General features: G+C 39.1%; 1 protein-coding gene across 2 annotated transcripts; it reads right to left on the minus strand.

Moving 5' to 3' along the window:
- Window positions 1-2,016: 2,016 nt before the first annotated feature.
- Window positions 2,017-15,541, minus strand: C4H7orf57 (chromosome 4 C7orf57 homolog). Of its 2 annotated transcripts, XM_071553653.1 has the most exons (7): window positions 15,154-15,541; window positions 14,358-14,537; window positions 12,785-12,893; window positions 12,493-12,655; window positions 6,728-6,843; window positions 5,535-5,635; window positions 2,017-3,433 (listed from the first exon to the last, which is right to left on the minus strand). In XM_071553653.1, the coding sequence occupies exons 2-7, from the start codon at window positions 14,521-14,523 to the stop codon at window positions 3,357-3,359; spliced, it is 732 nt and encodes a 243-aa protein (XP_071409754.1). In that variant the 5' UTR covers window positions 14,524-14,537; window positions 15,154-15,541; the 3' UTR covers window positions 2,017-3,356. The 2 variants fall into 2 exon arrangements, with proteins under 2 accessions (XP_071409754.1, XP_071409756.1); XM_071553655.1 differs by lacking the exons at window positions 14,358-14,537; window positions 15,154-15,541 and adding an exon at window positions 13,771-14,082.
- Window positions 15,542-16,102: the final 561 nt, after the last annotated feature.

Here is a 16,102-nt window from a genome sequence, read left to right on the forward strand (position 1 = left end):
CTACATGCTGGTGTTATAACAACAATATGCAATTGTCAAGATTTTTATATTGCATGATGAAAATTTTCACCTTTGGAAACTAAGGCTGTCTGTTCTTCCGTTAGTAAACATATTCTCCTTTCTACCTACCATATACCATTTTTATAGGCAATTGGTCAAATAATTCAGCGCAGCTGTTTTATCAACTGCATTTGATTCTTCAGTCATTCTGGATGTTTTGTGCCATTAAAACTATTAATAGAAGGAAAAAATGTTCTAAGACTGAACTTATATATTTCTATTTCTAGCCTTGTTTTCCCTAGACTACAGTAAAATATGTAACAACATTCTGAAGAATTATCTGCAAAGAACAGCAAAAGCAGAACATTAAGCTATTTGTTTACAGCAAGAAATTGGGCTTCATCCTACATCTTTTACAACTAAGTCTGCATATTCAGTGCAGATACAAGTATTTAAGAAATAGATATGCTGAAGTCAATGGAATTTTAGATGCTTCAGAAGTACGAGTCAATTGAGTTTTTGTTTGTATTGCTACATAAAGTTAATGTGTACATACCCTTAGACTTCCCTCCAGTGAAATGGCTGTATACAAAAGGAAAATTACTCTTCAGTCACTAAACTGCCAAGTTATTGTTTAGTCTTTATCTGGAATTCTCTTTTTAAAACATGCACATACTCATATTTTATAAATTGCATCCAAGTATAATAACTGCACATTTTTTTAATCTTTGGACTTGCAAAGCAATCAGTATTCAAAAAAAATTATCTCGTTCACTACTTAAAGACATTCAGGGCAGAGATGGAGCACAACACAATGAAACAAACATTTCAGCATTTAAAACAAAAAGGCTAATTTTGTAATAAGCACCCAGCTTTTGACTTCGGCATTTCTCTGAAAAACAAACATGGAAAACTAGAACCTTCCACTGCTTCTACATGGAACTGCTGATGACTTTGAAAACTGCCAGCTGCATGACTGCATTGACTCAGAAGTAAATAGAACAATGTGGTTACCGTGATAAGGTGAACTGACTTCCATCCTTGCATTCAGCTGGAGGTTTTTAATTTGCTATACTGCTTTGATGTTGTGTCCCATGGGGAACAGGAAAGTTGTGCTTCTGCTGCAGCTCTCCGTTATTCTAAATGCACAAACATGTATTTCAGGATTGTCCCCCTGCTCTTATGAAGAGAAATCTCAGGCTGTTAATATTCTAACTCATGGTATTAAAACTGTGATCCACCCAGACTCAGCTGACCAACAGGGCAGATTGAAATCACCTTGGCTTGACTAAGGAAAGCTGAGTATATATTAATGGTTCATTAGCAAACGTACAAGAATCACAAAGGCAAGATCTCAGGAGGGGAAACGATCAGGTCAGCTGACCCAAACTGACCAGATGATATCAGCTAAGATATAAAAGCTAAGAAAAGGAGGAGGAAGGGGGGCATTCTTTATTTACAATAGTTGCCTTATGGAACAATCACTATGCATGCTGAAGCTCTGCTTTCTGGGAAGTGGCCAGATATTGCTTGCTGATGGGAAGCAGAGAATAAAATTACTTTTTTTTCCCTTTTGCTTGTGTGCACAAACTTTTACCTTTACTTTTGTAAAATGCCCTGTCTCACCCTACAGGTTGTTTTCCATTTTATTTTCTCTCTCCTGTGCAGCTGAGAAAGGGGAGTGATAGAGAGAGTGGTGGGCACATGGCATCCAGCCAAGGTCAGCTCACCACAACCAGTCTCGTTTTAATGCTATGAGCTCCGGTTCTGACATGCCCTGATATTACAGCCTGGAAAAGTCAATTTCCCCAAAAGCTCTACCTTCTCACCAAAATTAATGGTTTCAATGTATCTGGAGATAACCCACAATACAAATTTTAAGTGAAAACAGATACAAGGTAAGTAATCCCACACATCACCACAGTTAACAGCTTGATGTAAGCTTTTTTATTTCAAAAAAAATTTGCTGAGTAGCCAATAACCATACATTTAGGTATTTGCATAAGTTTTGGCCTTTTATTTTTGTAAATGCAACTTAGTTGAATTGTTTGTCAGAATAAACAGCAAAGATCGACTCTAGTGCTGGATCTAACAACGATCAACACAAAACTTCCACCAGTGTTTGCTGAAAATTTTGAGGCTTCAGATCAGCAACAAGTTTACCTATTTCCAATCAATTTTCATATCTAAGTTCTAAAGAAAACCAATATTATGCCAAATGTTCCAAACATTCTGCTCAAAGAAATTTATATTTATTAATAGACTTTAGAAGCTTCAGCTCTTGGATTCAAAGGTGTAAAATGTACTGAATGTACTCTAAAGAGGAAATTCTAAAAATTATCGTTTTACTTATTAACAACTTCACTTTTCATAGGATTAGTAAAAAATGTTAATTAATTGCATCCTTTCTAATGGACTATTATAATAAATATTTAATTATTAATAAGATTTCAGAGATATACCCTAATCCAAGTAGTAAAAGAGCAATTGTTAAAATATCAGTGTATCTTAACTTTTTCAAAATATTAAAGTACATCTTCTACACAATGCTACTTTGAAGTATGAACTTTTTCTGGTGTGAATAAACATAAAGATCTAGTATTTAATATTTTTTATGCAGTCAAGTCTTCAGGATAATTTTTTTTTATTTAATAGCTAAAAGTGCAGATCATATATAGCTGAATCCATGCCATTGTTAACCAATTACTCAGTTTCTATATAACAAGACTATACGAGGAAATGCCACCAGGTCTTACTTTAATTATATGTTTGAACACTATGACTGATCAACTAGTTCTTCTTCAGCAGACATGGCAATCCAGTTGTCTTAGAAAGCTGAATATCTGGCCTAAATAAATATACTTTTGGGACTATGAAGCGGCCTTTCCAGTGAAGGTTTGATTTTTTTTTTTTAACTGCAAGTACCCAGTTCAATTCTTTCTATTTACATTTCATCCCATACCACACAGTTCCTCTTCACCTTTTTTTTGTGGCATAAATCACAAGTATACTAAAGAAACTTGCTGATTTGGACACACTGATAGCGCCCCTGTGTCTAGTCAAGTCAGCAGCAATATGGTAATGTTACTGGACAATAGCAAAGCAGCACAAGTCTTGTGTGGGAGAAAAATTCAGTTTTGCTTTGTTTATTATATTAAGAAAAAGTCTAGGAATAAGCATTGACAGCTCTCATCTCTTCTTTAAAATTTGCTGTAATCAAGCACAAATAAAGTTCATCCACCTCATAAATCAAATGAACTTCTCAATCAGGCAACTACAAAAGTAATCTAACAAAGATGTAAATAGTGTACTACATAAGCCATACAAGGGTTTACTTTTCCCAACAGTCTTTTAGATTATTTATCACATCCCTGAAATGGTGGCTTTAACTCATTCCTTGCAGGTGGTGATTCAGACCGTGAGGGCTCAGAATCTGCAACAGAGAAAAAGTTTAACATTCACAGAATAATTGCAACCATAAGAGTAGAAAGGTCAACTAAAATTTTTAGTTTCTCCCTCACATGAAAATGCATGGAAATTCCAGTACTTTGAATTAACAAGATAGACAAACTGCCTATGAAATTTGCAGTATGATGCAAATCTATAACCCAACATGAAGGGGTTATAGATTTACACATGGAATGGGTTGTGTCTCCTGCCTGATGTGTCTAGCACATACTCTGCACAAGTGAGAACAGAAAAAGCTCTGTCTCAAAAGGGAGCTGCTAAGTGTACATGCTGCCAATTGCTTTGGATGAACAAACAAAAGTACACAAGTGGGAAAAAATATATGCACTACCTTCAGCAATCACCCAAAAGAATGAAAAGGACAAGGTCAAAACCGAATCTGGATGAAACCATATTGTTAAAAGCATTTAAAACAAAATTTTCTTTTACACTGAGATACCCAAACAATCTCAGTTGGAATAGCTCTGGAGAGCAGGTGTAATGTCATCTAAAAATGTGAAAAAGAAAAGCAACTCAAAAATAAGATGTATCTATAGATCAATCTGTGCAGCACACTGACTTTACAGTGTACCCATAATTTTCTTCATCTGTGCATAAGTGGTATAACCAAACCAATGTCATGATTATCCTGAAAAATCTTCAGCTTTTTTGTATCTCAAATGTCTCATTAGAGGCACACACATTAAAGAAATTAACTATCACCAAATTAGTGTGTTTGAGATTTTAAGATCGACATTCTTTCATTTTACTCACAGTAATGGGAAAGAAAAAAGGTCGGTGCACAAGAAAGCTAAACAGATTCTGAAAAAAAAAAAGAATAATATTCAAGGTTTTCTTTCAAACTGAGGAAGACCACTTTTAGACTCCACGGTTGAATTGTTGGGTCACTGTGCCTCCCAAAGCAGCATCCTCTGCATGATCAGAGTTTGGATACAAAAGTTGACTTTAAAGAGTGGCTTTTTGGGTTATGCACCCTCCTTCAGGTCCAGACCAAGATCTGGCTTAATCCCTTAGTTTTATAGCAGTTTTTGTTCTGAACAAAATTACACAACTTCTAGTTCTCTGTTTGCCTGTTTCCTTCCAATACTCACCTGGAGGAAAAGGTTCTGTACACAAAAACAAACAAACAAACAAATACTATAGATTCATTAATAAAAGACACAAAGGTGAATTCAGAAAGAGATTGTGTCAGAGAAATAAAAATACTTGGCCCACAAGACTTTCACACATTAATATATCAAGGTCAAGGGAATAATGACAGTTACTAGCGTTTATAAAAGGATTCCCTGGTACTAATGAAACAATTCTGGTGCATGCAATGTGTATGTTCAACACCATTTCAAAAGATTGCTATAGAAAACTGATATAGCCACCATGGCTACCAAATCAGTGTAAAAAGCATAAGCAAAGGCTCTTTTACAGAAGTAAGGGCAATTTTCCTGCCTTTAACCTTTCTATGTAAGTGTCTTTAAGTGATGTCTGTCATAGCTGTTAGCACTGTGCATGACAAAGTAAGGTTTGAAATCACAGGTAAGCATTGGATAACTTTGTTTTCTTAAACTGTTGCAATTGCACTGTCTTCAACAATGTGGCTATATTTATTTAGATAGACTTTTATGAACAGTGATCTATTTCTTAAACACGATTATTAATGACACTTGTGACCAAAGTTTTTAGAAAAATATTAGGAGCAAAAGAATATTCATAAAAAATAGGCAACAAATATTTTACAGTCTGCTTCAATTTAGGCAAAATGACTGTGTCTCTGCAGTTTTTTTACAGAAACACATCCCATAGAATCCCCTGTATCAGAGCACAGAAGCCCCTGGATCAGAAGAGAGCACACTGCAATTGTAGAGATGAAAAAAGTCCCTGAAAGCACCAGTCTTTATTCACTACAAACAAACGCTCTCTTCTTTTGCTGTTCATAGGGTATTGTAAAATAAGCACAGTAATTCAGTACGTCTCACTACATTCAGAGAGCCACGCAAATTATCCAGGCTGCCCTCTTCTGTTACCTTGACAGCACAACTCATTTTAAAAGAAACAGCTTTCAATAATGTTACCTTCTGTCTGCTCACTGTTTTCTGATGTTTCTTGAATCTCTTTTTCCCATGCAGTACACTGCTGAAACCAGTTGGTCCCAGCTTCACTTTTTCTCTGAGCACTGTAAATACAAAATATATTTAAAGAAAACAAAAGCATAAGTAAACAAAAGTGATGATTAGGTGGAAAAAAGTTATTTTGCACACAAAAGGCCTTAAAACATCATTCATTTCTAATTATAACATTATTTCAAAAATATAACCGTTTACAGTCTTATAATTTATTTCTAAGTAACAAAACATACATTCTACATGTAATCATCTAGGGAAAAAAAACCAAAACCAATCAACTAAACAAAAAAAAGCACACAACAATGCCAGATTTAGGGCTGCATAAATTTACATAAGAAGAGCCATCCATTTTATTGGAATTTTACATATATAATACTGGTCTTAGAGACAAAAATTGCAAAAAAGGCAAATCCCACTAAGAATGTGTAGGTAAAAAAAAGGCTAAAAATACTCATTCTGTGCTGCGCAAAGGTAGAATGTTACCACAGATTTGCTCTTAAATTCATTTGACAGTTTAATCACTTATTTTGCATCATTACCATAGTTCCAAAACATACTGAGATTACTGATGACTGAGTAATAAATTTCTAAGACAAAGGATGCAGAAACAATTCAGCTCTGCACACAGCTGATGATTTGATTACATCATGTCATACATCATGGAGTAATTTGCTTAAAGCATCTTCCACATATTCATTATAGTGATTTTGCAGTGTCTGACCTTACACAGACTACAGTTTATGTCTTTCTTTAATACATCAGTCCTATTTGTCTCTGTAACCTACACTTACAGAACAAACAATGTGCATTATAGTTTTCATCTCTTCACTGGTATTGAGAAAAAACCCCAGACTATTTAGAATACCATAAAAATATGCTACATGGAGCCATGAAACTGTATGCTTAGTTTTCCTAATGCAAAGTTATATTACTTTTCTATATGACTTAAATTACTGTTATTTTAGGTGTTTTTAAAACTCTTTTAGCACCACACATGATAAAAAGTTTAGTAGCAGTAAGGATCCACCAAGTTTATACACATATTCTCTAATCTCTGCTATTTCACAAGGAATAATATGACTTGCATACATGAGTAGTTGCAGGCTTAGGTGTTTAATGAATTTCAGAAGTGTACTACTTACATAGGTGGGAAGGAAAGCTTCTTTTCCCCACTAAACTCCTTGTTTGTAGAAATATTCGGCATTTTGCTTGGATATTTAGGTTTTATAGCTGGGAGCTTCACCTCTGTTAGAGAAATCTTAACAAAAGGAGTTATGAAAAAATAATCAATAAGATTATATGATAGTATAGCCTTGGAAAGTAAGGGCGATATTAAAGGCCTTAAATGTCCTCAAATTTCAATACCTTATCTATATTATTTTCGTTAGTAATAGTAATAGACTGTAGAGGAATAGCAAAAGATAAAGCAGTCCCTTAGTTATTCTACATGAGATTAGCTGTCTGTTCTCTCTATAATGTGCTCTACACAAGCCTTTCCCTCACAGTACACTTCTACACACAATTCAAACTTACCCATTGCAACCTCTCATCTTGTCCATTTCTCTGTATGCAGTATACAAAACCAGCTCAGTCTTACTAAAGTCAGGGGGACCAGAAACTAACTTTCAGGTTAATTACTACCTTTTATTTTTTTAAATAAAAAGCATAAAACATCTCATATAATAAGAAAACTATGTGGTACATTAATTAGAGGTTTGAAATTCAAACAAATGCACAAATATTGGGGAAAGCCTGCAACAGAGAAGTATATTTTACTTTTATCATCTTTCACTTGCCAATGACATGTAAAGAAACTCAGTTTTGACTGAAAGAGAGAAATATGACACCTAAATATCCGGTGAAATGACATCACACACTCTAGAACTGAAAGTGGGAAAATCGAAAAGAAGTGGAGAAACATCAGCAACACACATCAAAGCTGTTTAACTTAGATCAAAATCAACAGCTTCTATAGGGCCAACTTACTTCCCTCTCAAATAAAAGCATGAAATTAAATATTCTCAACAACTCCTAGATATCCTCACTTACAGCTGCCTTCATTGCACAAAGAAAAGGGGGGGAGGGAGAAGTCCTGAAGATAGCACAAAGTTTTCAAAGCTTCTTCACAAAGTTTCTGTGTTATACTAATATATTCTTTTAATTAGAACCTACATATTATTTGACCATGCAACACAGGAGAGCATCCCATGGGATAAGAGATACTGCCTGCAGATTATTTAGAAAAAAGTAAGGACAGGGTAACTAAAAGTGAAATGTATTGCTCTGTAAATTTAAAATTACATTAAGGATAAAAATACTTTTCACTTACATGGACATACCTAGTGCAGTACAGTTAACAGAGCAAAAAGTTATGAAGTGCAAAAACTAGATGCATCAGCAGCAGTTGCACTTGGATTGCAGACACTGAAAAACATCCATGAAAACATCTATAAGGAGAAGATACCAAAATGTAAACACACCATGGACTTCTCAAGGAGCCTGTACACACTGACAATGGAAAGAGCAAAGAAAAGTGTTATGTCATTTGAATACATCTAATCAATTAACTAATTAAGAAGCCTCTAAAAAATAAAAAAAAAAAACAAAACCAAAGCAGATCTGAATGTTCAGAGAGTGTAAGTTTCCTTAGTATCTGGAAGAAAGTGAAGCCTATGACAGACAGTTCTACTGATTTTCAACAAGGACATCAATGCAAACACATGTATATAGTCAGTACTGATACCCCTACAGAATTCAGTGGAGTTAGAGTTTCACCAGACAAAAGATTTCGGAATCTGACAAAGAGTAAGTGGATGGACTATTAGATTTCAGCCCCACTGATGTTATGTTGAAGCTTAAAGACATGAAAAACTGGGAGATTTGGCAAAGAAGAAGAGATGATACTAGAAAGAGCACGCAATGACATCAGAGGCAGCTATGTGAGAAGAAAAGGCAGGGGAGTGTTGTCCAATGTAGGGTTAAAAAACACATTAGCTTCTTACAACTGCTTTTCAAGTCAGCTAACACTGTTCTCTGCTGAAGCTGCCTATTTGTGCTTTAGATTTCAAAACTGCTATTCTACTATGCAGAAATGATAGTCTGTAATTACACTGGACCATTTCAGACCAGACATGTAATGGAAGTTTCAGATCCAGGACACAATAAACTACAGTTTCAACAAAACAACCAAAACCAGCTTCAGGTGATATTTGTCACATACTGAAGGCAGGATGGCACACAGGGCATCACAAAAAACACAACTTGATTTGGTAGTCAAGACAGACAAATAGCAGATGGGAAGAGATGAGACTTTCCTTTTGGCAGTGAAGAGAAGCACCAGGAAAGGAAGCCTAGTAATTAAAGAGTTAATTAAAGGGCAAGGGAAGAGGGGAAACTTCGTGATATTTTGACTGGAGACAGACAAAGGGTCAAACTGCCAAAACCAACATCAAGAAAAAAAAGGGGGAAAGGAAAAGCAAAGAATTGAAGGCTGCAAGCAAGTCTTGTGTAATTGTTTCATATGTTACCTTTCCTGTCATTAAATGAGACAGGCTGGCATAAACTGCAGGTATCAAAACATTCCCTAATGTTGATGTGAACTAACTAATGACAACAGTAGCAAAGGAACAGATCAGAATTTGGTTTTGGAGGGCAAAGCAATCCTTCTTAAGGTCACAGCATTTTCTATCCAGCTTGGCTGGGCCACATGATGCACAGCCAAAAGGACCATAGAACCACATCTAATTCCAACCGCCCTCTGCCATAGCCAGGGACTCTTTTCACTAGACCAGGCTGCTCAGAGCTCCATCCAGCCTGACTGTGAATGCTTCCAAGGATGGGGCATACACATCTTCTCCAGGCAACCTGTCCTAGGGCCTCACCACCCTCACAGTAAAGAATTTCTTTCTAAAATCTAATGTAAACCTATTTTCTTTGTCTGAAGCCATTCCCCTTTGTCCCGTCGCTGCATGCTTCTGTAAAAATCCCACTCCATCTTTCTTGTAGGCCCTCTTCAGGTACTGAAAGGATGCAATCAGGTCTCCCTGACCTCCTCTCTAGGCTGAACAAACCAATTCTCTCAGGCTTTTCTCACAGGAGAGGTGCCCCATTCATCTAATTATCTTGGTGGCCCTCCTCTGGACTCACTCCAACAGGTCAATGTCCTTCCTGTCCTTCCAGAGCTGAATGCAGCACTGCAGATGGAGTCTCATGAGAGCAGAGTAGAAGGGCAGAATACCCTCCCTCACCCTGCAGGTCATGCCACTTTTGATGCAGCCCAGGATATAATTGGCGTTCTGTGCTGCAGACGCACATTGCTGGGTCATGTCCAGCCTCTCAAACACCAACACTCCCAAGTCCTTCCCAGCAGGGCTGCTCTCGACCTGTTCATCCCCCAGCCTGTACTGATAGCAGGCTTGCCCCAACTCAGGTGCAGGACCTTGCACTTGGGTCTCTCTAAACCATGAGAGATGACCATGCAGAAGCCCATCACTTTGTCAAGAGCACAAAGGTTAAATCCTTCATGCACTACCATGTCTTTGCTGCTTTGCAAAATTCCCAGAATGAAAATTCCCACCGTGATTAAGGTGATTGAGAGGAACTACAGGGTACGTCCCAAGGCATGGAGAAACCATGTAATGGTCCCCCTGATCTCCTGTCCTCCTCTACATAAGCAACAACCATGAGGAACACTGGAGATTTTAGTCTTTAAGAAAGAAGCAGCATAAAGACTTAAACCTCCAGAGCAGTGGCTCACTTGGGAACAATGTTTTCTTCCTCCAGCTGAAGAGGTACCTTTAGAGATTAAAATGGTTTTGCACTTGTTCCTAAGGGCATTCTTTGGAATTTAGCTCCATGATTGCATCATGCATCTCTCTTTTGAAAAATTGCTTAGTCAGACTGGACTGAAAAATACTTTCAATACATCAGTTTCAGTACTTGAGTTAGTTTGCTGTTCCCATATCATCATGTAGTCAAATAAATAAATTGAATATTCCTCAGAAATTTGCCTGTGGGGCTTTGGGATATATCTTTTACAAGATGTATAGTGAAAAAACTAAAATGGAGACTGTTTGGTAGGGCTGTTCCACTGTCTCACTTAGGGGACTCCTTGAGAGGGTACTCTTAGACGATGGGATAGAAACCTTCCCAAAAGAGGACATACAAGAAATAGCTGTACAAGAAGCACAATGTGATGTTTCAAGATACATGATATGCCTTTCAGGGTACAACAAAGATACTGTGAAAGACAGAGATAGTGGGATGAAGGTAAAGCTAAACCTGGTGACACAGAATTTGCATTCTCATGCACCTAATCTTAAACAAAAAAATTTAGACCTTCAGACAAAATTCAACTTCAGCTCCCAGAAGAATAGTGTAAATTATATACCAGGGCCTCAGCAGATTCAGAATCTGAGCTGAATATATAACATATTCACTTTGTATTTAGTCATAAATAAAACACATGGGAACTTTCAATCGCATGACTGAATGAAACTGGGTCTCAACCAAGGAGATGCCTATAAGGGGTAAAACAAATGTAGTTTAATTGATGGACACTTTGAAAAAGTTAAGCAGCACACTAAATCGATGAGTAATAATTTGAATTGGCCATCATCAAATGTTAGACAATATGGATGCGTTCCTAGGAATGGTGAGAAGCTCACTGATTTATTTCCTGCTTTTATATTGTGCACTTTTAATGGTAATCTAGTCTTTGCTGTTTGTTATAGCCAACAGCTCTTAAATATTTTTTAATTGCTATATGCTAAGTACTTTTAAGTATTAAAACTGAAATGAACCTCAGTCTAACTTTAGAAGTCACCACATGGATTTGAATTGCTCTTACTGTTATCAAATTTAAGTTGGATAAAACAGTAAAACACTGAAGATCATTAAGTAAGGGAGTGACGGACAGCAGTTCCTCTCTGTCCCAGGTCAATCCTTTTACAGGTCGAGTTTTGATTTTCAGTGCCTTAAATCTATGATTTTAAAAAAAGGTCCACCAACAAGCATCAGCCAAATTATGGTTTAAACATACATTGTTTGTTTTCCTGTTGGCACAGATTAAGTAAATATTTTCAGGTCTACACAGTAATAAGATGTTCCCATTTACACAAGCCATCATTCTGAATTTGCACTAGTTATTCATCTCAGCAAAGGCAAAGGACTTTTCTTCCTAAAATATCCAACATCTGCCCTTCTGTTCAAGAAGGGAGGTACTAGTGTACATCAAATGCCTTTCCACGTATACCTCAAACACTTATGGTAAATGTGGCAACCCAGATTTGAATCCATGAAGGATATTTTAAAAACATAAGACTTCAGCATATAAAATGGGCAGGGGCAAGGAACATGAAAGAAGGAGGATGGCAGAGAGGTTTCCAGGACAAAACACCAGTATCAGCACAGAAGAGTTTGCTGCAGGCATAGCTTGTGCTATGCTTACTTTGTCTTTCACTCAAAAAAAGCTGGTGGGGTATCTTTGGGAACCCTCTTGCATTTTAAACAAAACCAAACTCCTTTTTCAGAACACTCTTCTGTTCTTATCTCCTTACTTCTTTCTTGCCCAAGATTACTTAACAAAAAGTCTCTTCACCATGAATGAATTTCAGAGGAAGTAAAGCATAATGGGACAGAAACAAACTACTAGGTTTGATTCACACACATTTCCTTATATGCACCATATAATGTGATTAGAAGCTGCGTTTCTGGTTGTTATGCTACAACTGCAACATTTAAGAGAAACATAGCTTTCTTCTCATTCTCTAACTGCAATATAAAAATTGCTTCTGGAATACAGTTGTGTGGATTAGTTTCCCATCTGTAAGAAGCAATAAGCCCCGACAGAGCTGTGTTCACAAGCTCTACAAACAAAATACTGTCACGGTGTTCCTTTCCATCCTACCTTCTTTTTCTCCACAATTTCTTTGTCCTCAGCATCCCGCTGCCAAACACTTTTCGTATCAAAATCAAAAGGCCCTCTTCTTGCCTCATAACTCTTATCACGATGATAATCAGCCTTAAACTCTCTGTGAATCCTATATTCTTGTAGAGAGGAAACATGGCTCCTGTAGGCAAAGATTTAACACCTGTTTGCACAAGGGATACACAGCTTGCACTTTAGTACAGAAGGATTCTGATATGTTAATAGGTGAAGAGAGAACCCAAGATGTTATGTGGAGCTTCAGCAGGCTTACCATGGCTCATTCATCGCTGGGGGATTGGTGTGGTGTAAGTACCAGTCAGGTGCTGCATATGCTGCTGGAGGGGACTTCATTACCACAGAAGTGTAGTGCTTCAGTAGGTCTGGAGAGAAAATGACAAAAGTCACTACTCTTCTGACTTCTCTGGTTGCAAAAGCATTACCTGTTGTCCTAGTTCAGCAGGTAGGACCAGTTTATCACTGTATGGAGGACACCAAAGCTATGTATTCTACCCCCTCTATTCATTTCCCAAGAACAATGGACCATTTGCAGCACCCAGGGCACAACTGACTCCTCAGGGTGTGAGCTGGGTGTGAAAGAAGCCTGTGAGGTAAGAGCTGTGATAACTCCCCTCCAGGGAGCCGTTAGCACCTTCACACCCAGCCTGAGATGTCATGTCTGCTAATGGGCCATCAATGATTCCAAAATACCCCATGACTCAGAGTCAGATGACCCACTGTGTAACTCCCCACCTGAGGGAAGGACTGGATGCTCCCACCTGGACTTGAGGGTAGATAATCTGGGGGTTTGAAGACTTTGGGGAACCACTCATCGGATCCAGAGGAGGAGCAGAACCTCGCAGGAGGAGAACACCACTTTCAACCAGACTGCGACCACCACTCTCAACTAGACTGGGACCATCATCTGCACCAACAGGTTTCTCTCTGCCTTTTACTTTGGACTTGGGGGAGCCATGTGGGGTTTGTACCCCAGGCTGCTGGGTCATACTTCTGGGTTTTGTGGGTTAAAACCAATTTCTCTTTGTGCCATTGTATTTATTGTAATACTAAATTGTAACTCTGACTTATAAACTCTTTTGTGTTGAGTTCATTTCTTCTGCCAGTTTGCCTTTAAACCAGCACACCTGTGTTTTCAGGTTGCTATTTTGTCAGGAAGAAATGCTTGCTTTCTTCAGTAAGGAGGATTTATCTCCCTTGATAATACAGTCAGAACCTTGCAGCATTGTGTTTTACTTGTACCTTGTTTGTCTTGCTCTAAATGCTTTGACATCTTTCTACTGCTCAGTTAATTCATATTTCTGGACTTGTTGCTCTGCTCTGAGTGTGCATCTGCTCAAGTTCCTCAAGCTTCCATCTTCAATAAAGAAAATAACAAACCTACACATCACCTTGGTACAAGAACAGAATATGTAGAGCACTGTAAGCACTGTAAGAAACTGAAGGTCATCACAAAAGAACCACTTTATAAACTTCTACCAAGTTTTCTGATGATGGTTTTTGTGAAATTATTTTTCCCAGACCATTACGTAAATAGCCCAAACATAATTCATAGAGACCTCACTCAAATGTAGCTAGACCATCCTCACCTATATAGACCAAATATAGGGCAAGACTGCATATTTTGCTAAAGGCTACCTACACAGACTGCAAGGATGCCCTGACAAGGTGACCTCTTACGTCACATTTTCATTCACTCAATTTTTTTCACAGGTTAATTCCAAAACTCCAGAGAATCTTTCTGTAGCATGTACAAGCACTTTATACCACACTCAAGCAAAGCCAAAGAAAATTAGAAGAAAGATCAAAGAAACAAGACAGATGGTCACCAGGCTGGCCTCCTTGCTTTGCCAGCCTCACATAAGCTGAATCAGTCTCTTTGACCCACTTCTTGCGACACCTAGACAGTGGCACTTCATGGTGAACTTTTGAAAAGTCACTGAGACTCTGCCACGATGGAGGAAGTAGGCTTTTCTCTAGTTGTTTCAGCGGCATGGCTTATTACCATCCTGCAATAATGGAAAAGAAAATATTTATGGTAAAAGTTATGTGCTAGCATCCCTTTTTCGAGCAACTAACAAACTGAGCCCACCTGGAACACAAACAACGTGCTTCATTTCAGCTTGGAGACAAAAGACCAGGCTTGCTTATTCCAAGAGATATAGAACACGCAATTTCTAGAGGATCATATGCAACAAGGATACACTTTTGTTTCAGTTTTGAAACAGCGTTCAGGTTCTCCTGTAAAGTGTTCTAATCCTCTTCATTCAGAAAACTATTTCCAAGGACATCAAAAGCAGCGACAGGCACAGAAGACAGCAGGAAATGCTTAAGCCCTTTGGTTTCCTTTCCTTTTCACACATTAACAAAAGTGAAGACAGTACCTGTCTGTTTGCGGGTCTTTATAAAATAACCAAACTCGAACCCCAAATGGAAAAAAAAAAAAAAAAGAAAGTAAAACCGGACACTAACACCCTACCTCTCCATCTCTCCATACATTACTTTCTCAACTTTTAGCGAGCAAAAGGAAATATAAATAAACCTTCACAGCGGTAAAATGGACAGCAAGCAAAGAAGAAAAAGCCAGTCGAAGGCACTGTGCCATGGAAGGTGAACAGACCTTACCGGAGTGACTGACTCCAGGTGAAGCTGATGCCGTTCCGTCGGTGTAAGGGGACCACTCCCACGCTGCAGCCTGCTGAGTATCCCTTGGGCACACACACGCGCTGGCTGTGCCCAAACTCAGCTCCAAGGAACAGCAACCCAAAGTGCTGACCCTCCCCGACGACCGGGGCGATGCGGCACCAGCTGGCGCTCGCTGCCGCCCCCCGGCAGGTCTGTCCAAGGCTGCGCGGTCCCGTCCCCCCGGCGCTCTCCCTCTGGCACCGCCCACAGGTGTCCCTGGCTGCCGCCGCGGCTGTGGCACAGACCAGACCGCGATTACCTGACCAGGGATCGGCAGCCCCAGGGAACAGACGGGACGGACCCCGAGGACGACCGGCATGCAGACCCCGGACCCGGACCCGACCGTGGGGGACTCCCTCTCCACCTCCCTCTTTCCCTCCCCTGCCCCCTCTCTCCCTCTCCAGCTCCCGTCCTCCCTCCCCTTTCTCCGCGGTGGCCCGAGGGCGGTGCGATGCTCGCTACCGGCGGCAATAGCAGCCCGAAGAGGAAGCGACGCCTGCCCGCCTATCGTGACCGCCCACCCGGGCCGCGCCGCTGTTGGGGAGGAAATGAACTCCATCCCAATTGAAATCAGTACAAAATCCACCCCTTATTCCATGCCGTTTAGCATTCTGTACTATTAAATTTTTGCTTTCAGGGCGGTCTATAAGCGCTTCCAGGATTCTTGGAAGACTGGGGTTTCCTATTCGAGCTCTCTGTGAGATCAAGTGCAACCCACATACTCCATGTACAGTTACTGCAACCGTGTGAAAGAGACACTCCATTTAAACGCCCGACCCAACACGGATAGCCTCGATGTCAGGAGCTGCGATTTGGCATGGATCACTTCCAAAGCAGCTCAAACCCCTTTAAAAGCTGCCAGTATCACTTTTTCAGTTGGAGTATAGTG

Source organism: Pithys albifrons, chromosome 4 (assembly GCF_047495875.1).
Source record: "Pithys albifrons albifrons isolate INPA30051 chromosome 4, PitAlb_v1, whole genome shotgun sequence".
Lineage (NCBI taxonomy): Eukaryota > Metazoa > Chordata > Aves > Passeriformes > Thamnophilidae > Pithys > Pithys albifrons.